The sequence below is a fragment of the Cygnus olor genome, chromosome Z (genome assembly GCF_009769625.2).
Source record: "Cygnus olor isolate bCygOlo1 chromosome Z, bCygOlo1.pri.v2, whole genome shotgun sequence".
Taxonomy (NCBI): domain Eukaryota; kingdom Metazoa; phylum Chordata; class Aves; order Anseriformes; family Anatidae; genus Cygnus; species Cygnus olor.
In genome coordinates, this window is record NC_049198.1 from 70396463 (window position 1) to 70420401 (window position 23939).

Sequence of the window (23939 nt, forward strand, 5' to 3'; positions counted from 1 at the left end):
AAATTGTCCACAGCTGTCTTTGGAAAGTTTTTTTTTCAGAAAGATCCACAGAGGCAATAGTCTGCAGGGATTAATGGTACAAAAAAGGCTTGTCTTGTCCTTATTCCTTCTTCAAGAAAAATAAAACAAACAAGGTGTGAGAGAGAAAAGAGAAAGGAAGTTGCGTTTGAAAGCTGTCTCCACGGCAGCAGAAAAAATAAAAAGAAATACTTTCTAGATACTTTCATAGTCCTTTGAGAACCACATTTCCCTTAACAGCACAGGTAAATAAGTTTCTTTTAGGGTTTTGAATTACCAGTAGGTTTCACCCTACTCCTTGAAGCCTATGAAGGAACTGTGAGGGGAGGAAAGAAAATGTGGGAGAAGCGATCACTCTAAAAAAATGTCCTTTTGCTCTTGCAGTACCATGTCCCGCAGGAGAGTTCTCTCGTACAGGTTTGACACCTTGCTACCCTTGTCCCAGAGACTACTATCAGCCAGACCCAGGAAAGTCCTACTGCTTGTCTTGCCCCTTTTATGGAACAACAACCATCATCGGTGCCAGATCCATCACAGACTGTTCAAGTAAGCCGAACTATCTCTCCTGAGGAAAGTTAATAAAGGGAACCTCTGAAGGGTGGCCAGCACTAAACTTAACAGAAAACATCCTGTTCACTCTCAGTACGAAAGTAGAACTCTCCTTTCAAGCAGTGACATTCACCATTACTTTTGCCTGCTGGTGTTGTCTCTGTGCTAAATGGAACAAGTAACTCTGATATGTACCAATGCTTATTAACGGTGTATAGATATAGAGAGTATGTTGTGCGTGTATACATATATATATATATATCCATGTATACACGTGGATACATACATGTATATATATATATGTTATATATACACACTATGTATGTATATGTACAGTGTATATATATACACAAAAAAGTATTTATTTGTCTGTGTATGCATGTATAAATACACATAAAATATGGGTACAAACACATATATTTAAAATCGTATGTGTTTACTGTAAGTCCTGTTTTTCATTCCCATAAATCCACTTTTTTTCAGCATCTCTTTCGATGAGTTGTTAAAATGTAATTGTGATGCCCTCATAGAATAGGGACCTCACCATACAGTATTATTGACAACATTTTCGTATTTTTCCTCTTTAGGTTTTGGCTCTACTTTCTCAGCTGCTGAGGAGAGTGTGATGATGATACCAGTTTCTCCAGAAAATATCAGCAAGCAGTACAAAGTCAGCAGTCAGGCAAGGACAAGATATGTTTACTAATATTACCTCTAATGAAAGAAAATGAGTGCCTTATGCCAGCAGTAAATGACTAAGGTTTTTTAAAATGTAATTGTAATGCTGACTATATTTCCTGTACAGATGACTGTGATAGTCATGAGGAGAACCCTCAAACTCTCTTCATGATCATAGATGTTTAGTTGAGTAAAAGTGGCTGCATCAGCTATTGACGATCTTAAATTGTGGACTTGAAGTCTTCACCTGATGTATGAAATATTTGTCATGCTTATAAAAGACATATAAATTCTATGGAGGAGGCTCAGCCAATCCATAAAAAGCAGGTTGACCATGCTCAGTCCTTTGATGGCTTCCACTTGGTGGATTCCAGAAGATGCCACCAGGCATCCAAGTTCCAGTTGTAAAACCTTTGTTTTGCTTATTACAATATAGATACACTTGGCAAGAGGCAAGCAGAGTTCCATTCTGCTCTGAGTACCTACTTGGAGTATGGGCAAGTCCTCACATGGTAGAAACTTCTCTAGTTACAACATTTGCCATAGATGCTGCATTACTGATATCATCTCCCCCCACCCAATCTGTAACTGAGACAAGGCTTCTTTGTACGAATCTAAAGTTAAGATACTATGTTACTGGAGCGAAGTTGATGATAAGTTTGACCTGAACCATTATTTAACATATGGACAGGTGACAGACTGATCTCCCATGACTGTAGTTGACTATTTACTCAAGGACTTCACTGAATTCGGGTTTCCTACCTGGGAAAGCATAATGCCATACAGTGAAGTCCCCCACCAGTTCATCTAATGGCCAGCAGCAGGAAGTGATTAGCCTGTGTAAAAGGATGCAAAGCAGAGAATTCTAATATAAAACACAACATAGTATAAAACATTACCTGTCAATCATAGCTCAGAAAGCTCTAGGGGAAGAGCTGCAACGATCATATGTTGGTAATTAAAAGGTCATTTAAAAATAGTAATTCATACTGCTGCTGCTCTTCTCTAGAAATAAGAATGATTGGCGTGCAGAGGAGACAAAGAGGAAGTTCTAGAAGTTAATGCCAGCCATATTTTTGTTCCCAGTCTTCCAAAGTGACTATAGAGTGTGCAGTTTAAAGTGAGAATATTTTGTTCCATGGATATTTCCACATTTACTGTAATTGTGTTATTCTTGCTTGTGGCAGGTGTTTCATGAGTGTTTCCTGGAACCGTGCCGCAACAATGGAACATGCAAACAGTTGGGAACTGGATATATTTGCATATGCCCTCTTGGATATACAGGTAAAAAATCTGGGAAGCAGGTGCAGGAGCTAACATGGCTCCAAACCTTTAAAATGATCAAACATAAAGGAGCAGAACATTTCTGTGCAAGAGTATAGCATAACTAATTGGAATATCCATCACAGATTTACCATACGTAACCACTAAAAAAAAGAAATAACTCTTTGTGTTCTTGATGAATTATATAGTTTTTGAAAAAAAGGGATTTTGCGTGAGATTTTATTTAGTGGTGTTTATGTTAAGTTCCATGGACTTGCGCAAGAGTGCATTGGACAACATTTTGTGGATTTCAAAATCTTTTTCTTGGTCATATTTATGATTAGCAAAAACCTGAAATTTGTACTATAAACAGCTAATTCCACCAGATATTCCTGTACTCTTCCCTGTCAGCTTCATAGTTGCTCCAAAACAAACAGGCAACTTATTATCAAAAAGTCACTGGTCTGTGTTATTTGCAACAGAATATTAAGTGCTACCATCTGGAACTGATCAGACTGTTGTCTGATACGCTTCATACCTTTTTAACAGCATTTAGTTTCAAGTCTGCATTAAAACACTACTAGACATCCCAGTTTTCTTTAGGTTTCATACTCAATTGATCAGTCATGTTTTGCTACATTAAGCAGTCATGACTTCTGTGTTTCTGAACAATTCCATGTTTTGTTTCTGTGTTCTCAGCCCTTTATTTTGCATTCTAGGCTTGAAATGTGAAACAGAAATGGATGAATGTAAATCATCTCCTTGTCACAACAATGGATTGTGTAAAGATGGCGTTGGGACCTTTGTTTGCCATTGCAAACCAGGCTATTCTGGTAATTTTATTGTTTCTTCTTCAGAAAGGCATTGTTTTTGTGCTAGGTAGATAAAACAAAACACAAGGGCTGTGTTACTTATTTCACTGAAATTCATGGAATTTTAACAGGAAAGCCATCTGATCTACAGGCTAGAGGAAAGTTCCACTGTATGTGAATAGTTTTTTTAATAAAAGGACAGTCTCTGTGAGCATGTGTGCATGTGTGCTTCTGTTCCGTGACATTACTTTTCTGGAAAAAAAGGGAATGAAGATTACAGAACTAGTAAATACTTGCAGGAAAAATGCTTATGATACTGAATATGACCTGATCAGACAGAGCGTTTATGGAGTTGCTATACTGCAACCCTATGAGTTAGTGAACAGTTTTTTCTCTTGCCTCTTTCAGTAGTCTTCTTAACTGTCACACGCGTGCATGTTGTAGATGTTGAAATATATGGGGTAACAGACATGTTTAAGTACTTTGCCAAAACAGTACCATATTTCTAAATGTTGGAGTAAGCTGTTAAGGACATCATTTTGTGAGCAGATTTTTTAAAAAGGCCTGGTGTTTTCCATCAGAAATTGACTCCATTATGTTTATGTCTATACATTTATTGACACTTGTTGATTGTTTTTAAAACTTTATAAAGACAAACCACGGACTTACCATATTTCACATCCCAGCAGCTATATAATGCAGATGATCTCTGCGTATGTTTGCAGCAGTGCAGTCAAACATGGAGTTTATCACCCAATCTCAGCAGCCTTTTATTATGCAAGAGCTACAGTGCAGCTCTGCCTTTCATACTCAGTCACCGCACCATGCAGACCTTGACTACGTGTTGATCATGCCTTTTCACTCTTGCTGTTTGAAGGTCTCCTGTGTGAGGAAGACATAAATGAATGTAGCTCCAGTCCATGCTTGAATGGAGCCCGTTGTGTTGATGACAAGAACGGTTACCACTGCACTTGTGCAAAAGGGTTCACAGGTACACCATTTTTTGTGAAAGCCAGATTTCACTCTTTCTGACCCCCAGAAATATCTTCCTACCCTGGCCAAAGTATTTCAACCTTATTGCTGTATGTTATGTATACGGTTTGTTGATTTGGGTGTATTAGCTTCTCTAGGTCTATGTAATCTCTTAGTGTCCTTGTAGTGCAACACTGTGGTTTCAGAAGATCTACTAGGTGATTGGTCTTCTGTTCTAAACTTTGCCATTAAGTTACCGTATGGTGTTGAGGAAATAATTATGCAGTTTATATGGCTCGAATGAATTGTTAAAAGTGTATGAATTGTTAATTTTAATTTAATTTTTAAAAACTTTCATTTTATTGTAACAGTGGACTAAATGGTCTATATTAAAACTACTTCTAATCCCCATGTTCTACTGCTTTCATAGATTTCTGTAACAACCAGATATATCTGTTGATTGTCATGTTGCCAAAGAACTCCACTATAAAATCACATGCAGTTTCTTCATTCTTATGTGATTGCAACATGAAGCCTTTTTTATTCTAGAAATCTGTAATTCATGTGTGTCAGGCTTTCATGTCTCTCATGAGAGCTATGGTTCCAGCTTAATGTTTTTTGTAGTAGTTTTTCATTAGTTGATCAGAATAATTACTATGATGATTTCCTTATTCAGCACAAATTACTCATACAGTGGGCAATATCCATTCATATTCCCAACATTAATGTTAATGTGTACAAATGCAAAGATGCTTCGTGTAACCCTTCTATGCCTGCTTTACCTCAGTTAATGGAGTAAAACCCAGTCCTGCTTAGATACTATGGTGTCTGCTGTTTCCCAGAAAACAGACAGCAGTCCTTAGAAACCAGGCAGGGGTCAGTGATCTTTTTCAGGTTAAATCAAAGTGGAGCTATTACTTTGTTCTTTTCTTCTCAGGTGCTCACTGTGAAACTGAGGTCAATGAATGCCTTTCAAACCCATGTCTTAATAGAGCTATTTGTGAAGATCGAGTTGGCGGTTTCTACTGCAAGTGCCTCCCAGGTTTTACTGGTGTCTTGTGTGAAAGAAACATCGATGAGTGTCTCAGCAGACCCTGTAGGAATGGGGCTACATGCAGAGATGGTATCAACAGCTTCAGGTGAAAAATAGATGATTGGATGATTGACATGATCGTCAGTGTGGAAAGTCAGATCTGTCATGGTGTTTTGGACTTCTTAGATTTCAGCAAGGGATTTGGCAGTTTGATCAACTAAAAGGAGATTTTAAAAGGGAAAAAAACAAATCCTAGTGTCCCTACCCTTTAATTCCAAGGAAGGCAGCAAAGAAAATAGGCAGTTCAATGTATAAGCATGTTGGGATCGTAATATGGTAGAGTGTGAAAGGTTCATTGTGGTTTAACCCTGAGCAGCAGCTAAGCCCACTGCAACTGCTTGCTCACTTCCCCTCAGTGGGATAGAGAAGAAAATAAGAAAGGAAGAAGTGCAAAAACTCATGGCTTAAGATAAAGACAATTTGATAGGTAAAGCAAAAGCTGCAGGAGCAAACAAAGCAATGTAAGGAGTCCATTCACTGCTTCCCGTTGGCAGGCAGATGTTCAGCCAGTTCCAGGAAAGGAGGGCTTCATCCCACATGAAGGTTTCTTGGGAAGACAAAAACCGTAACTGTGAACATCCTGTGCTTCCTCCTTCTTTCTCCCCAGTTTTATTGTCCCACATGATGCGACATGCTGAGGGACATCCCTGGGTCCAGCTGTCCTGGATGTGTGCCCTCCAGGCTCCTTGTGCACCCCCAGCCTCCTCACTGGTGGGACAGCACGAGAAGCTGGAAAGCTCTTGGCTCTGTAGTTGCACTGCTCTGCAACTACTAAACCTCAGTGTGCTATCAGCATGGTTCTCGTCCTAAGTCTAAAACACAGCACAATACCAGCTACTAGGAAGAAAATTAACTCTATTTCAGCCAAACCAGAACAGGTGTGAATATTGTTATTCCCCAAAAAAATCCACTTTCCCAAACCTCAAGCACTTGTCTTTCTTTCCACTAGAATAGGTAGCAACAGGTTATGTTAGGTGGTAATACTACTTTTCTGGAGCCTGAATGACAGGGAGAGATATACATGCTGGGAATAAAAAGGTGAAAACATTAACACATTAACGCTGATAGAATCTTCCAAATACTTCTGTATGCTTTAGGGTATCTGAACTTAGATCAGAAGTTATGAAAACCAATAAGAATGTCATATCCTGGATCACTGTAGAGACAGCTGTTGCTGTCTGGGTTTAACAAGTCTTTCCCTCCCTGAAGTCCCAGAAGTTTTGGTGCCTTTCAGATATCTTGGTTTTCCCTCAGTGTAAGTAGTTCTGTGCCTGCAAAGTCAAATGCCTCTTACCTATAATTCTACAGACTCTAGAAGGCATGCTTCACTCATAGGAATTCAATGACTGCATCTCCCAATTTCATATGAAGAAATGCAGACACTGTATTTAAATATTGTATTGTCCCTGTTAAGAGCTAAATTGGTGCAGTCTAATCTGCTTATAGCATACTAACATACTTAAAGGGAACAACCAAAACAAAACTCTGTTAATTCTGCAATGTCTCTTCTGCTGATTTTTCAATATATGCCATTCCCATTGGCAGACCTGGCCTCACGGCCAGGTTTTTTTGTAATTACAGCAGGCACGTTTGAAGTGTGCTTTTCTTCTCCTCCACAGGTGTCTGTGTGTGACAGGGTACACAGGACCAAACTGTGAAGTGAACGTCAATGACTGTGACTCCAGTCCCTGCTTAAACCAAGCCACCTGTGTGGATGCCTTGAACTCGTACGTTTGTAAATGTCCCCCTGGCTTTACAGGCAGCAGGTGTGAAACAGGTACACAGGACCAAGTGTCAGAAAAAGGTGGCTTGACTAAGTCTCTGGGCAAGATTTGCACTGACTGAACTGATTTCATACAGCTTTCCCAGAAAGCAGATAGGGTGGTGGGACTCTGAAAGGCTGAGTGGAACCTGTGTGACTGCAGTGCTAATAAATGTAATTGCAGACAAGTAACACCATGTGTGCTAAGTCATATCTATATGAATTTCTCTTTCCTAAGGCCCAGGTCTACCATTTTGCAACCCAGTTGGTCTGTCAAATGTACTTTGTGTTTGCTCTGTGTGTTTTAGTTAATTAGCTCTTTTCGTTTCTTGTATTTTATGTAGGACTTTGCATCACAGAGCTAGAGATTAGGGTCTGGTAGTCTCAGTTTTAGAAGTTCCCTATAGTCAGCCAAAATTGATAACACCTGGTGCAATTTCCACCTGGTTATTGGTGGAGTTACACTACACAACGACAAGGCTCAACTCCATTTGTCTTTAAGTCAAACAATTAAAATTGTACTGTTACACTAGTTGGTGAATCTTTAAACAGAAGTTGAGGAACTGTGTTGGTTTTACAGAGACGGTAGAGGACAATACAGGTCTTATAGACAGCATCCTATGTTTGAGTTTAAATACCACCCAGCGTTCAGGAGAGCTCCAGATGGTATATTTTCATGTAGTATTCTGATAACACATGCCACTCTGCATTGACTGTGAGCAGCACAGAATTGTTCTATATCAGTGTTTCGGTTCAGAACAACAGAAATCTTGTGGTTTTTTACTTTATATTGACTCCTGTGGGTGAAGTGGCACCAGCTGATCACCCCTTTGGGTTGTTGGATGGCAGATGGATATGTCAGTTCATTGGCAGATGGCTGAAAAGCATATCCAGTGCTGTGCAGGGTTCATGTTTGTTCTTTTTTAGATTATCAGCTTCATTTTCTGTTGTGTTTCTTCAAATCCTTTGTTCTTTTTAGCCTTGGAAAACTCAGTATGCTGGCTGATGCTAAACTGCTGTACATTCTTTCTAGTTCTGACCAATTTGAAGGGAATAATTTTTGTAGATGTGTTCATTTTATTACATTTGGTTAGAATCAATTCAGTACTGTCTCTGTGTTTTCAGGAATGGAGCTCTGAAAGCTGTTTGTCTTTGTTGCAGAACAGTCCTCTGGTTTCAATCTTGATTTTGAAGTCTCTGGTATCTACGGGTATGTCATTCTTGATGGTGTTTTCCCATCACTTGGTGACATCACCTGTACATTCTGGATGAAATCCACTGACACCACCAACTATGGGACTCCCATTTCTTACGCAGTGGAGAACGGAAGTGATAATGCATTTCTTCTGACTGACTACAATGGGTAAATCACAATTCTGCTTTTCTGTGGCTTACAAATGTCTTGAATTGATTTAAAAAAAAAAAAAAAAAAAAACAGGCCAAAAGTCTGAATGTCAGCTTTGCCTGTCTTGGCATAGGAAAACCTGCATCCAAAATCTGGATGTAACTGGAGTTTCCCTATTGTTTTGATTTCTCCTTGCTTTGTTGCCAAGTAGAAGAGTAATTGCAAGAAATCAGTGAAGTTTAAGAAGCAGAATATTTTTGTCTGGACTACATTTACATCATATTTAAATGACACATTGAAACAATGATTGGATAAAATTGAAGCTTAGCACTCAGGGTACTTGCAGTGTGATGCCAAAAGCAGAGACTGACTCAAGAGACAACTTTAGGAATCCACTATGCAGCCATGACTTGAGTCTTCACATTTTGGAACAGGAACACATTACTTTATTTCATTTTATTGTGCATGTGATAGTGGTAAATTCCAAGTTCTCTCAGAAAGTACAATTATTTCAAGAGAGATTGCTTGTGTGATGAAGACAAAGTCATCTTGTTTAGCAAATAACATTTCTTTGAGTCATGTGGGACTAGCCATGCTCTTCAATTTGCTTCATGCAATTGAGTCTGCTTTCAACTTCCTTCCATGCAGCTGGGTTCTTTACGTAAATGGGAAAGAGAAGATCACAGACTGTCCTGCAGTGAATGATGGTAACTGGCATCACATTGCAGTCACATGGACATGCACGGATGGGGCATGGAGAGTGTACATTGATGGAAAGCTGTCTGATGGAGGCACTGGACTCTCTGTCGGCTTAAAAATTCCTGGTATGATTTATTTATATTGCACCAGATCTGTTGCTTTTATTCTGTTTTTATCGCAGAATTTTCTGTACCTCCAAATAAATGTTTATTCTTGTGGTTTTAGGATGTTTTCAACATTTAGGCAGGGATCTTGTTTGCTGTTCTTGCTCATGAGGACAGTTCCCTCAGCCTTACTGAAGACCAAGTATGGATTTCTAGGGTTAAGTAGTAGGTAGCTTGTGTTGGGGTTTTCAGAGTTTAGTCCACGAAGGAGCCTGTGTTGAGCTGTTTTCGGAATGGCTTTGTGAGAATATGTTTCTCACACAAGAAGGTTAACTGACATTTCTCTTAAAAATGTGTTCTCAAAGTTGATCAGATTAACCTTTTCCCATTACTCTCAGACATCTTTTTAAAGTTATGTTTGTACGTCTTCCTAACAGGGTGGTTTTTGTTATTTCATTGTTTTCATTGTGGTCAGCAGTCTTCCCAGTAATATCAGAAGACATGAAAAGGAATACCTTCAGGATCGAAGAGCTGTGAAAGGCCTGATGTTAGACTGTTTTCAATAGTGTTTTCATACCACCACATTCAAAACTTAGAGTTTTTTAAAACTCCCATATCAAAAAAGAAAAAGAAAAAAAAAAGGCATTTTAGTCTGTGCACATTGTGCTTGTCCCTATACTTGCCAATCACATTGGAGTTATCTTAGAGACATAACCCAAAAAAATGTGCAGGCTCAATTACATTTTGCCCGTGGTCCACACACTCCTGTGACTTATGTAATACACATCCACATAATCTGTATTGTTGGTCAAGGAGAGAAAAATTTAATTTGTGTGGATGTCAGAATGCTGACTCTAATCAGTTGTGTGAGGATTTGGAATCAAATTTGTTCTGCCTGACTTCCTCAGCTTTCTTTAAAGCAGGAAGTTCAAACTAGCACTGTGAAATATGCCCCACCTGCTCAAAATTTCATTTTCTGTTGCCCTGTAATACTCGTTACAGTGAATGCTGAGCTAGAAGCAGTCTCTTAGACCAATACTGTAAAAGTCTTATTAACATAGGGCAACAAAAGTTTTGTTTGGTTGTTTCATCTTCCTGTGGGGATTGCAGCCATAAAGTGGTGTTTCCTAACACTGTTACAATTCTCTCTGATTCTAGGTGGTGGTGCACTTGTACTGGGACAAGAGCAAGATCAGAAAGGAGAAGGATTCAATCCAGCTGAATCTTTTGTGGGTTCTATCAGCCAACTCAATATTTGGGACCATGTCCTGTCTCCACAGCAGGTAAGTCCCTACCTCAGTGTTTGAGCAGAGGAATTTAAGCATAGGATGGACATTTGAAAAGGCATTCAGAGTTAGCTTACTGGACAGACCTCTGTTCCCACAGAATTCAGAGGGGACCAGATGAAGCACTCTCTTAGTATAATGTGCTTAGTGTAATGAGTAGCTTTAAGAGTAGGTATGGTAAGATCAACACTGAAGTAACCTACTATTTTGACTGAGCCTTTCTGTGTTAAGTGGCTTTGAAAGAGAAATACACGAAAGTCATACACAAAACTAGTAATCTTACTAGGAAAGGGAGAGACCCAATGAAATGAGCTCAGGGCCTGTTTTACTGGTTTCAGTTCCCTCATCCTGCTGTGTGTAAAGGCACGGTAAATCTACAGAGGGGAGGCATCAGGATTTCAGTCAATGCATTAGACACCGTGAAAAACCTGTTAGCTACATAGTCCCAGGAAAAGTCCAAATGATAGTAGAACTGAATATTAGACTGCTTCTACTCAGGTACCAAAAATACAGGTTTGGAACTAAACTTACACAGAATTAAAAACACAGTGTGGAACAAAGGATGTCTTCAAGGACAGTGATCCCACAACCTTTCTGAGAGACAAGTCTCAGTGCTCAATCATCCACAGAGTGAATATTTTTTCTTTAAATCCAGCTGGGATGTCACACTTCAATTTACGACTACTATTTCACTCTCCCAACCTAAATGATTCTATGATTCTGTGATTCTGTCTCCTTGATTACCTCCCCATACTTCTCCAGGAGCTGCTGTTAGGTACCCCGAAACCTTCTCTGTCCCAGGCTGAAGCAGCCTTCATCACACAGCCTCTTCTCACAGTTCAAATGTTCCAGCTTATCACACTCTTGATGCCTTCCCCTGAACTTGCACCAGCTTGTCAATGTCTTCCTTGTACTGTGGAGCCCAAAATGGGATTCAGTACTCCAGATCTTGTCTAAGAAGTGCTGAGGAGAGGGAATAATCCCTCCCTTGCTTCCTGGCTGTGATCCTGTTCACACAGCCAGCTATGCTGTTGGTTCTCATTATTGCCAGGGCACACAGCTGCTCCACGCTTAGCTCACTGCCTGCCAGACTGCCTAGGACCTTTTCCACAGAGCTGCTCCCTGTCCAGGCTTTTCCCAACTTGTATCATTCAGAGGGTTTTTGTCCTTCCAATTTGTTCTTGTTCAATTTCACATGGTCCATGTTGGCCCACGCCTCCAACCTGTAGAGGTCCCTCTGAATTCATCTCTGCCCTTGAGCATACTGACTACTACCTCTAGTTTGATTTTTGCAAACTTGATGAGAGTGTGCTCCATCACCTCTTCCTGGTCATTAGTATTTCAGTCCCAAAAGTCAGAAATTATGTATCTGTTGGTAACACTTGAATATCAAAGACCAAGTTCAAAGTCAGGGGCATTTCATGGGGGAAGGGGCTCAATAATAAATAATGAGAAGAGCAGGAAATAGAAAAGAAGGAAAGCAAAATCTTTGTTTACAGCATCCAAATGTCTTCTCTGTTTCTTTGTCCATTTATATACTACTTTGTCTTTCTGCTAGGTTCATAACTGCCCCGCAATCAACTACTACTACTCTTAGCCTTTGATGTCATCACGTGTTGCATTGCCAAACCAAATCTTTAGAGTTTTTTGCACCAGCAGTTATGAAGCTAATGAACTTACATGTGATTTTACAGGACACACTTGTGAAGAGTTTAAGTGGGATTTTCTGAGTCTTTCTTGGTGTTCACCTCTGTTTAATGCTATTGACAGGCTAGGTAAAATTCCCATTTGCTTCAAAATGCAGTACAGCTATGGTGAGGAAGAAAATCCTGCCTGTCATTTGTGGTATTTTTGTTTATCTGAAAAGACAGGTGTATGACCTGACAGGGAACTGAGCCAAGTAAGCTTGCAGTAAGGTTTTTACCTCATTCATTTTAAAACTTGGGATAGGAAATCACTATAATTATCTCTGCTATTATCAGTTTTGTACTAGCCAGCTAGAACTACTCATTAAGTCTTACCTTCCTGTTCTTGGCCATAAAGGAAAGTGGGGTGACGGAATATGTTGTGCAGTGAATAACAGGAAGGCTAAGTCCATTCATTAAGATCTTTGTATGCTTTAGTTGCTCACCCACTTGCCCATTTATTTTCTATAGCTAAACCTACAGACTGGTTGTTTCATTGGTGAGTAGACAGCAGTAGAAATATGAGTTGTCTTTAATCATGGAAACCTAGAATAAAACCATAGAATCATTAGGTTGGAAAAGACCTCCAAGACCATCTGGTCCAACCATCCCCCTACCACCAAAGTCACTCACTAAACCATGTCTCTAAGCACCACATCCAGCCTTCCCTTAAACACCCCCAGGGATGATGACTCCACCACCTCCCTGGGCAACCCGTCCCAATGCCTGACTGCTCTTTCTGAGAAAAAATGTCTCCTAATTTCCAACCTGAACCTCGCCTGGTGCAACTTGAGGCGATTCCCTCTTGTCCTAATGAACTGTGAGGTCCCTTCCAGCTCTACGTACTCTTCTATACAGCTTTGAAGGGACAGTTTCCTTACCTGCCTGACCCCCACTGGAAAATTTTCCCTGCAAATTCCTCACATATTGTTTGCAGCTCCTGGTTGTAACTGTTTCTGTCACCACAGACTGTTGAAGTGAGATCCTTGAAATAGCCTCTGTATAAACAGAGCACATCACTCTCTTCTTCAGCTAAGTTGTCTTTAGACCCTGATCAGCCTGACTGGAGTTCAGGAGAGGAGTGATGTGAGAATAACTCAGTCTGAGGTTCATGGTATACCTTACCTTCTCACAAAGGCAGTATAGTACACTGCTTTTGGTAGTTCATTTCATGCAGTGGAGACTGGACAGAAGCCAATTAGGCTACTGAGAAAGGCAGTTTCCCAGTTGTTCACCAGGAACTGGGCACACATGGGTTTTAACCAGCTAGCTGTGCTCTGAAGCTACACTACATGTATTCATGGATAAGCTGTAGTGAGATGCACCTAGGCCACAGGGTTGTTCCTCTTTGCTCTTCCTTTTTTTCATGGTGCTGAAGAAAATATTCCTTTCTCACTAATACACCTTAATCCTGGTTACCCTCTGGGACTATGTTTCCTTTTTACCCCTGGAGGTACAATGAGCAAACGTAATGCAGTGAATTCAAAACCCTGGACTTTCATAAGAAGTTTTAAAATGCTTCTACATAGCAGAAGCCTCCCTGAACATAAAAGTAGATGGCCTCCTTTTTAACAATTGTTAAAACATCAAGTTTCCTCTTCAGGTTGCATCCTTATATGTACCTTTTTCTGTGACATAAATACATTTCTTTTTTTTCACACTAACAATCTCAGTTGTATTTCAAGAATCATGTTTTATACTTGGCTTGTATGACAAGTATTCCATTAGTTATTACCTCCATACACCCCTGTCCCTAGCTAGCTGGCTTATAAGTAGAGAATTACAATTAGTTCAATCAAAGGCCTCTTGTGCTAGGAGGGAAGAACATCACTCATTCAATAATTTGTTCTCATGTTGCATGCAGACATGGAAGGTATTTCTTTTTGATAGTCTTTTCCTACATGTTCTTTAATCAGTGCCTAACCATCTGTTTTAAATCTATAGGTAAAATCTCTGGCTACGTCCTGTCCAGAAGATCTTCAAAAAGGAAATATACTAGCCTGGCCAGATTTCCTTCCAGGAGTTGTTGGAAGAGTGAAGATAGATTACAAGAGTATATTTTGTGCTGGTTAGAACTTTATTTACTAGAACCCCTTTCATCTGAACAATCTTGTAAGACTATTTCTTGAAGTTAAATATGCTAGCTTGCAGCCTTTGCCCTACTAACCTTGAATAAATTATTTTGATAACTTAACAGTTGGAACATTCAGTCCTTCATTCCTCAAATTCCAGGGTTTTGTAACAAAAGTTCATTGGAATCTCTGACAGAGATTTATTATTTCCTGAATTGAGATAGGGGAAGAGTGAAGATGTTGTTCGGTCAGAAGGAAGTTTTTCTTGTCTTTTCTTATAAAAATAATTGGACAGTATTAAAGTACCTGCTGCCTCCTCACCTTTTTTCCTACCAATTCCTTTCCTGATGTTGTATTTTGATGATTCCAAAATTTTTTGAAAGGTTACGTCCAAGTAGGATGTAGCGTAGCATAACACTTCCCCAAACTTCCTCCTGGATAAATTTATACAAGATCAACAGTCAATTACCAAATGTATTCCTTTCAGCACATAGCTGCATCTCTTACTGTATGCCTGTATTTTGTCCACAGACTGTCCATCTTTGCAAGGATCCATACCACATCTGCGTGCCTCTTCATCTGATTTAAAGCCAGGGTCAAAAGTAAGCCTTTCCTGTGACCCAGGCTTCCAGATAGTGGGAAACTCTGTTCAACACTGCCTTAACATGGGACAGTGGACACGGCCTTTTCCACGCTGTGAAAGTGAGTTGTTTCAGTGGGCTGGCAGGGTTAGGAAACATGAATTTCTGTTTAGACCCTATCACTGTTCAGGGCTTGTTTATCCCTTCAGCTGTGATACGGTTGAAACCATCCATGTTACAGATGATATCTGTTTGATATCATATGTATGATACAATATGTATGATATGATATCATCATACGTGCTTAAAGCTAAACTCAATTTTTACTGAGCAGGAACTATACTGTCATCTGATTCTGCCAACTTTTCTGTCAGTTTCTAATGCCTGTGGCGGAAATCAGTCCATTTGGATCAGCAAACTGATTATCTGAGTTTGCCTATCCTGTGACACCAGGAATGTGGAAGATACACAGGAAATGCTAGAGTATCTGAACTTTAAGTGTCACTGAGAATGTCTGGTTTGAAATAAAAGCTTTTGCATTAGTGTGTTATAGAGTAGTTTCTTAAAAGGCAACAGATATTTCTGTCAGCACTTAGAGGTACTCCAACACTTGCAAGATTTCTGCTAAGAAATTCTGCTAAGATTTCTGCCACATACATTTAGGTTGCCAAGCTTCTTTGTTTCCTGCTTTCCTAGTCCTGTTGTCTCCTTTCTGTGTTCTCCTCTTCTATGACTGTACCTGTGACTGTAGTTGCAAACGGTGGAGCTGACTGTATTTCTCATTTCAGCGGAACCGTAAGTTAACTGCAGAAGTAGGTATTGCATGATCCCAAAACTACTCAGCAATTTGATGAAAAATCATCAAATTTGTCAAAAACACCTTAAAATAGATTGGTCTAGGTTTTATGTGGTTTTCTTGTCTTCACCTTCATTCAGCTGTTCATAGCACAAATACAGGATCTGTCTCCTCTTCTGCCAAAATAGCATGCGTTTGGAGATATACCCAAAAGCAAGCCCTTTTCACTAAAGCATAATTTCTCTGGCAGAGACAGCTTTGCTTTTTTTTGGTGTTTTACCAATGACAAGGCACCAGAACCCTGTTAGTGTTGTCATCCAGTCTCTGTAATGGGCCAGGCAGTTTTTCCCCATTGAGCACAGAGCTTAGAACAGACCTGCCACAAGTATGTTGAGTGAATGAGGGCCCAGCTCACCTTTCTCAGCCTGTTCCCTGAGTACCTGATTAATGAAAGTGGGATGAAGATAGCTATTTCCTGCATAAAGAACCACAAAATCTATAGTGGACAGTGTGGTACAGGCCTAGTCAGAAAAGATTGTTCTACTGATTGTAGCCAGCTCATTGTAATCATTGCCTTCACCCACCAGGATCCTGTTCCTCCTTCTGCTACCACACCCCCCAAATCCACAGGTCCACATCCACTGACAGCCTGTCTTTGTTACAGGCTCTTCCATTCTATCCCTCTGCATCAAGTACTTGGCTTCCAATCCCATGGGCTCTAAACACTCACACTGTCGTACTGTGTGATCCTTACAAACACCTGGGGAGCAAGGAATTGCTACAGTCCTTGTGGTTACAACAATGGGCTATGTAACCACTGGAATAAGTACATGTCAGCTTAATTGAAATGAAGATGCAAGCAGCTCTGCTGGAATAAGTAGCAGCCTCCAGCAGCCACGTACAGTGACACCTTCTGCTGGCACAGCTGGGATCAGCAGGGATTATTTACTATAGTCAAAGTCAGAGTGATGCCAAGGGTTGTGAGGTCAGTTCCCATCTCTCCATCACAGCTAGTTTTGCGGTGCTCAAACACAGTAACACTGAGATTGTTTTTCAGTGAAGGGAAACGCTAGGAACCTCCATGCAAACTTAATTTTCCTTTCTCCTTAAAACTCACCATGGATCATTGATTATCAGGGGAAGTGTCTTGGGACTGAAAGGCATCTGCTCAGATACTAGTCACAGATGGCTTTTCCAGAACTAGCAGAGTAGCAGGAGCTGGAGAGTCCTGCTCAGTCTCTGTCAGAGAAAAAATGAAGGCCCTCCACTGGACCTGGAATCAATTAGCTACCTCAGAAAAATTTGGGGCCTGCTTGTGGATGGGATTCCACAGTTGTTGCACAGAAAATTTCTCTGGTGGTGGCTCTGATGTGGAATTATTCTGAAGTTGACTTTTGCCCTTTTTTCATTCACATTGCAGGAATCAGCTGTGGAGTGCCTCCACCTTTAGAAAACGGGGGTTATGCAGCTGAGGACTTCTTTGCTGGCAGTACCATTACCTATCAGTGCAACAAAGGCTACTATTTGCTGGGCGACTTTGAGATGTTCTGCAAGGACAATGGGAGCTGGAGCAGCATTTCACCATCTTGCCTTGGTGAGACATGCCATACACATGGCTGCATGGGCTGGCAATCTTGCACTTCTATGCCCTTAGGTTTGGGTGGGATTTCATACTGAAATTGTGAAAGCTAGCCCAAATCTCAGAAATTACACTCCAAAATACTCACATTTTTGAAATCCTGTGCTCAGCACGTCAAAACAGGACTCCAGTCTGGCACCTTTCTTTCTCAGTCCCCTTGTAAGACCCAAATCCTGTGCTTCCTACCTAATAAGCTTGCATTGCACTCCCAACCTCTCTCCTTCCAGGTTCATTTAGCCCTGGAGTCGTTGCATTCTCTGCTACTAACCTGTGCATTTCCCTGCACTTCAGCATGCCTGTCAGCAAGCAGCTGCAGCATTAAGAAGGTTGGGAGTGCAGTTACGGACACAGTTCACATAATTGCCACACCATAACTTACTTCCTGGTCAGCTGGATCTGTTGTACCAGATGCAGCTACAGGAACTGAAAGGTGAGAGACCAGCACGGTGCTGCATACAGAGGGCTGGTGGTAGGGCAATGTCTCCAGCAGATCCCTGCTGGAATCCCCTAGCTAGCTGTGCTCAGGTTACTTCTGTCTTGGTCATGCTTAACATGTGAATTGCGGGGTAATAACCTGGCAAGGCATTTATGTTTGATTTGACTGGTTGTTTTTCCTAAACATGTAGGTACAGAATATTTATTTTTTTCAGTCAAGATGAGCAAAAGCAAAATGAACAGCCTCTTAGTTCTGCCAAAATTCACTTTGGAGTAGGATCCATCTTGTTTTATAGAACCTTGTTCATCAAGACTCCTCCAGAACCTCCGAGCAGACCATCCAGACTGTTGTTCCTCTCTTTGTTATTCACCTTTGCACTTTATACAAAGGTCTAAACATGAGCAGGCACAAAACAAATGCTGCAAGGCTGTCCATGTAGTTCAGCATCTGTGCAGTATAGAGACTAATTTGGGAAGGAAGTGCCCTGTGCCCCACCTTCTAACTTGTCTTCTCTCTGATAAAGCGGAATAGACATGGAAAATGGAAAAAAAAATAAAAAAGAAAAAAATAAATAAATGAAATGAAAACCCTGGCCCATACTTTACCTTTTTTATTCACACTCCAGACAGGTGCTAACAAAGCATGATACAACTCTAGGGCATTCCTTTTGCTGTTACAGATCTGATTCATAGTGTCCTTCCACTCTGCCTTGCCTTGCCTTTACAAGACATTACTGAGGAGCAGTCATTCCATTTCTGCTGTGGTAGCACTTTGCATTCTCTTGATACTTGCATAATTGGCAACTGTTTTGATTTAAAGGAGCCGTTTTTATCCTGCGTGTCAGAGAGAAACTCCCTTTCTTTTCAGAGCATTGTCAGGTTCTTTCATGCTGGCCAGACTCATTCAGCAGTGAGGAATGAGCACACCAATTCAGAAGATCTTGTTGCTTTTTTAACTGAGTTGCTTTTTTTTGCCTGGAAGTAGGCAAAGAACTCCAGCTATGTGTTTGTATACTGTACCTAGTTCAACAGCTGTCCTGTAGCAGGGCTTAGAAATGAAGAATTGTTCTCTCTCTTAATGGTCTGATTTATATGGGGAATAATCCCTCATGCCAGCATTTTTCAATGAGATACTTTGAAATTGATCCTTGCAATTTATTACTCATTGTTTACATACCAAGAACGCTTCTGCTCAGTCAGGATTTGAAAGCTGATACGAAGTAATCTGGAGCCGGGGATATTTTCAGCTGTACAGTACCAAGTGACTTGGAGCATAAATTATTGGTTGACATTTCTAGGCATTGTTATCTTATAAATAGATAATTATAATAACTGATATGCTTTGAGCTAATCTTACCTTTTTCTGACAACTGCGGGTTCTTCTCTTTCCTAATCTAGTGTAATTCTCTGTAGCAAAGATGGGGCTTTGCTTGTATTTTATGTTCAAAATGTTTCCCATATTGGCTAGGCAGTTGGGAAGTTTGAGGTGTAGAGGATTTCCCAAGTAAGTATTTAATGCAAAGTCATTAAATTAGTGTCTGTCAAAAACTGTCTGTTAGTGTCTGTCAAAACTGGTAGACAATAGCAACATGAGTTACAATGTCTGCACATGAGTTCCCTACCTGGAAATAAGGTACTTTTTGTGGAAGTATTGACTGAAGGTTAATGGGGATTTGTCTCTCATTTTCTCACTTTTACAGTATTTTATAGTAAATTAACTGGAAATGTAAACACTAATTTAAAGATTAAATCTTATTACTAGTACATCAAAACTGTGATTGAGTTGAGTGATTTTCCATTATACTAATTAAACTGATTCCTCTTGTAGATTAGTGAGACATGTTTGAAGCAGATGCATATTACAATTACCACCCTAGAGACATCATTATGTTTCTTTTTTGTAGATGTTGATGAATGTGCTGTTGGATCAGACTGTGACGAGCACGCATCTTGTCTTAACACAAATGGATCCTATGTTTGCACTTGCATCCCTCCTTACAAAGGAGATGGTAAAAAATGTGCAGGTATGAGAAAGAAAAACGTCAGGCTAGCCTTCCAAGAGTCTGTATGGGCTAGTATCCTGTCTTCTGCTGTGAAGAAGACTGACTTCAATTATTTCAATAACTGAATAATTTATAATTATTCAAATTACTGTTGCCAGTAATTGATAGGAGGGAGGTACAAGAGCAAGCATGTTCTCATGTCCAAATCAATTTGGCCTGAATCAGGCTGCAATAAAGTGTGATGAAGAAATATTTAAATGCAGGCATTTGAGTCGGGTTTGAGCTGCCTCTGGAAACATTAAGCAAGGTGGCTTTGTGTAAAGACTGCAAGACGTTGGCATAAGTTGGCATAAAAGGTGTCTGAGCTGATTTGAAGTTGAGGGCTGGACATGCTGGACTGGGCTTTCTCTTGAGGGGGAAAAATGGCTGTAAGATGTATTTGTTTCTGACAATGAATGCAAGCAGCCACAGTGCTCATACTGTTAATGCAAACTCAGTTACAGAGGGCTGTATCAAGATCAGCTTACTTGCATGAGTCTTCAGTTTCTGTCACTTACATACAGAACAGGGAAAAGCTGGCAAGCCTGTAAATTGCTTGTGGGTATGTTACACGTTTGTCTTTCCTACTTTCAGAAGATTCCCAAGGATATCTCCTGCAACTTGTTCATAAAACCTGGTACTTAGTGATGTTATTAATAGTTTTCTCTCTTCTTTCTCAGAACCGGTGAAGTGCCGTAATCCAGGAAATCCAGCGAATGGACGTTTGTACGGGGACATTTACAGTGTTGGCAGTGAAGTAACGTTTTCCTGTGAAGAAGGGTTTCAGCTGACAGGAGTGACTAAACTTACATGCATGGAGTCTGGACAGTGGAGCCACCCAATACCATATTGTGAAGGTGTAGTTACTGGGGAGAATGCTGATTGTAACATGCATTGTGGTAGGGTTGGAAGGGGAAGAGACTAGAGAGTTGAGAGACTTCAGAGACCTTGACAGCTAATGCAACCTTGTCCCAACAGTCTTGGGTCACAAGGCTGAAGTCTCTATTGTCTTTAAAGATATAAGCACTGGCTGAAGCTTTTCTGACAGTTGTCATGTTCACAGTAGCACTCTTACACAGATTCTCCAAAGTGACAAAGGTGTAGACTCATGTCTTTCTCTTAATGTAAGCTTTAAAACTGTCTTTCTACTCCAAGCAGCCTCCTGTTTTCAAGGAACGTGTGGAAACTTAATGTCTTAAAGATCATTAACAGTATTTCAGTGGATAAAAAGCATCCAGGGAGGACAGGCTACTGCACGTACATATACATGGCATAGTTGTGGAAATAGTTTTAGAGAAACAGAACTAATGAGGTGAAACATCAGGGTAAAAGTAAGGGGTGGCAAAGAACAAACCAAAAGGATTTTTTCCATAGGAAGAGATGGCGATGGAGTCCTCTTGATGGTAAAGCGTGTGGGTTTTGGAACATTTCCAACTGCCAATTTCCAGTTAGTCAAATTTCTCCACAAGATGAAGACAAATAAAGAGCCCTACATGTCAGTTATAGCTTAGCCAAGAACACACTGTTTTCAAGAGCTTTAGATCTCTTCAAGCCTATTTAGTAAAAACAAAGAAAATCCTGACGTTATTTTTGATTTGTGTTGTACCAACCTCTCTTGTGATCCTGTCTTTTTAAAGCTATATCCTGTGGAGGTCCAGTTATTCCAGAGAACGGTGTCATTTTGGGCTCAAATTTTACATACCGCAGTAAGGTGATATACAGGTACGAAGTCAGTACATTTGAAGTGCTTTATTAATGACTGAGCATCTGGCAACAAATGAGAGTTTATCTAAATTCAGAGAGTGGTTGAAATAAATGGGGAGGAGGAAGATGATATTAAAGTAATGGAAAGACATTTGTTTATAGCTGTGGCTGTTCACTAGCAAAGCTGAATGTTTACTGCTGTGCTAATTCTCTGCACTACAGAGAAAACTAGCATGTGAGGGTGTGGATGGAGGGGTGTGAAAAGGGTGGCCCATGAAGTTGTACATAAAAGGCTCTGCATTTGATAACGCTTATTTTCTTCTCACACAGATGCAATGATGGGTACAGCTTAGTGGGTGAAAAGGAAATTCTGTGCCTTGCTAGTGGTGTTTGGAATCTTCCTCCCCCCTCCTGTGAAATGGTGACGTGTCCTAGCCCACAGAATATCAGCAATGGAAAATACACACTTACTGGCACAACCTACCTTTCTTCTGTGTCATACACCTGTGATAATGGATACAGGTAAATGCAGAAACATTCCTGAATCAAATGCAGGAAGCATGCTTTTGCATTTAAAAAACTTTCTGAAAGATCTAACCTACATCTGGAATAGACAAGGCTGGGATGATTGCTCAGAAAGATAGAGAACTAAAAGAAAAAATAAAAATACTTATTTATATATTGGAAGTAATTCCTGTTTTTCATACTCAATAGGAGCAATTCAAGAAGGCCATTCAGTATCTTCCATGCACACATATATATGTATATATAAACAACATTTTCATTTTTACCATTAAACTCATAACACATATTTTGAATATTTGGAAATCAGTTCTCATTATTTTTGAAGCTCTCCTTTGTCTTTAAAGATTATCATTCACCTAATTAGCTTTGGAGCATATGCAGTATTATGTTTAGTATTGTTTTACAATGCCTTTGGTGAAAGAATCTTTTGGAATTTCCCCATTTACTTCTTGAAAGCTCTGCAGTAGTTACTTGTTTTAGGCTTTTATTCTGTTTTACATTTGTAAGCAAATATATCAAAAACACATTTTTATTAGGCTGCAATTAAGTGTTTAAGTCCATGAGTGAATCAGGTCTCAGACTTAAGCCTGGTTGCAACTCTCAAGATAGGCATGGTGTTGGTGGTATACAAGTGAATCTTTAAGCTTAAGTAAACATATAAGCACCCCATGACCTTTCGTAGCTCAAGAATGGACAAAGCTGCAGCAGAAGTAAATATGTGTGTCTGCACAGTGCATTGAGGCCCCACGTGAATTCCACCAGCTTTCTCCTCAAAATACCTGAAAATCAGCTTTTCTGAGAGCATCAGCAGTGTGTTTTCATGAATTGGAGATTCTGGCCTCTGCTGAAGTCAGACTCCATTTGGCTTCACTGAGGCCAGGAAATCAGTGAGAAGCAAAGCACCTCTTGCTCTCTCTGTTTCTCACACAGCCTGAAACAGCAGTCTTAATAATGATCTTCGTGTCTCAGCCTTCAGGGACCCTCTGTACTTGTCTGTGCATCTTCAGGGAACTGGAACAGCACACCGCCAGCTTGCAGGATTGTCTCTTGTGGATCCCCTCCTGCCATCAAAGACGCGATCATAAATGGAAATAACTTTACGTTTGGAAGCACGGTCTCTTACACATGTAAGGAAGGGTATGTATATTCTTACTACTGGACTAATACACAGGACAAGTAAAACTGGTGCAGGCCACGCACGCTTACTGGCAAAGCTGTGTGCTCTGTTGCTTCATGACTTCGTAACTGCACATGAATTCATTTTCACTTCTCCTGTCTTGACTTTATGGAAATTAAATGTGAAGGAGACGTTTTGTGGGCTGGCAGGTTAGCATGGGACACCAAGGCATTTCCTAAAGTGGTCAGCTCCACATCAGCTGAATACATCCCAGAAGAGAAGAATGGAGAGGATTCAGAGGGCATGATAGATCAGTCTCTTGGACTAGTCCTTCTCTGGTAAACTCAAAGCTGTGATCACAAAGAATTCCCCATGTCTCGTCACACTGTAAGAATTCTATTTGTTTCCTTTTGAGAACTAACACAAGTGTTCTGGTGTTCTAAACTCTGCTTACTTAAAATTCTGCTCCTTTATTGAGGTGCATTATTTTTCTTGATTTCCATCTATGCAGTGTAGTGACCTTTTCAGACGCAATTTTATCAAAAACATGGCTCCACTTCGGTGGTCTAGCATGAGTGTAATGCTGGCCTCTGATCCTGGAAAAACCTTAGCACATGTGTATCTTTACAGCCTGTGAGCAGTCGCATTGAATTTCTTGAAACTTTTCTGTCCAAAAGGCAGAGTACATATGAAGAGCTTTTGCAAGGTCAGGCCTTAAGTGACTGGAGGATTTTGTGCTTCTTGATGAAAAAAAGGTAGATT

The 23939-nt window shown here is 40.2% G+C and overlaps 1 protein-coding gene across 5 annotated transcripts in view; it reads left to right on the forward strand.

Annotated features, from left to right (window-relative positions):
• The window catches only part of SVEP1 (sushi, von Willebrand factor type A, EGF and pentraxin domain containing 1), a 127438-nt gene that overhangs the window by 70043 nt on the left and 33456 nt on the right, over positions 1-23939 (forward strand). For all 5 annotated transcript variants that reach the window (XM_040540192.1, XM_040540193.1, XM_040540194.1 and 2 more), the window contains 18 exons: positions 403-564; positions 1155-1249; positions 2433-2529; positions 3228-3341; positions 4198-4311; positions 5230-5431; positions 7005-7162; positions 8309-8510; positions 9141-9316; positions 10454-10578; positions 14211-14334; positions 14870-15040; positions 17136-17309; positions 19694-19813; positions 20512-20688; positions 21469-21553; positions 21866-22057; positions 23030-23197. In XM_040540192.1, coding sequence (XP_040396126.1) covers positions 403-564; positions 1155-1249; positions 2433-2529; positions 3228-3341; positions 4198-4311; positions 5230-5431; positions 7005-7162; positions 8309-8510; positions 9141-9316; positions 10454-10578; positions 14211-14334; positions 14870-15040; positions 17136-17309; positions 19694-19813; positions 20512-20688; positions 21469-21553; positions 21866-22057; positions 23030-23197 — 2656 coding nt within the window. The remainder of the gene's footprint in view (positions 1-402; positions 565-1154; positions 1250-2432; positions 2530-3227; positions 3342-4197; positions 4312-5229; positions 5432-7004; positions 7163-8308; positions 8511-9140; positions 9317-10453; positions 10579-14210; positions 14335-14869; positions 15041-17135; positions 17310-19693; positions 19814-20511; positions 20689-21468; positions 21554-21865; positions 22058-23029; positions 23198-23939) is intronic.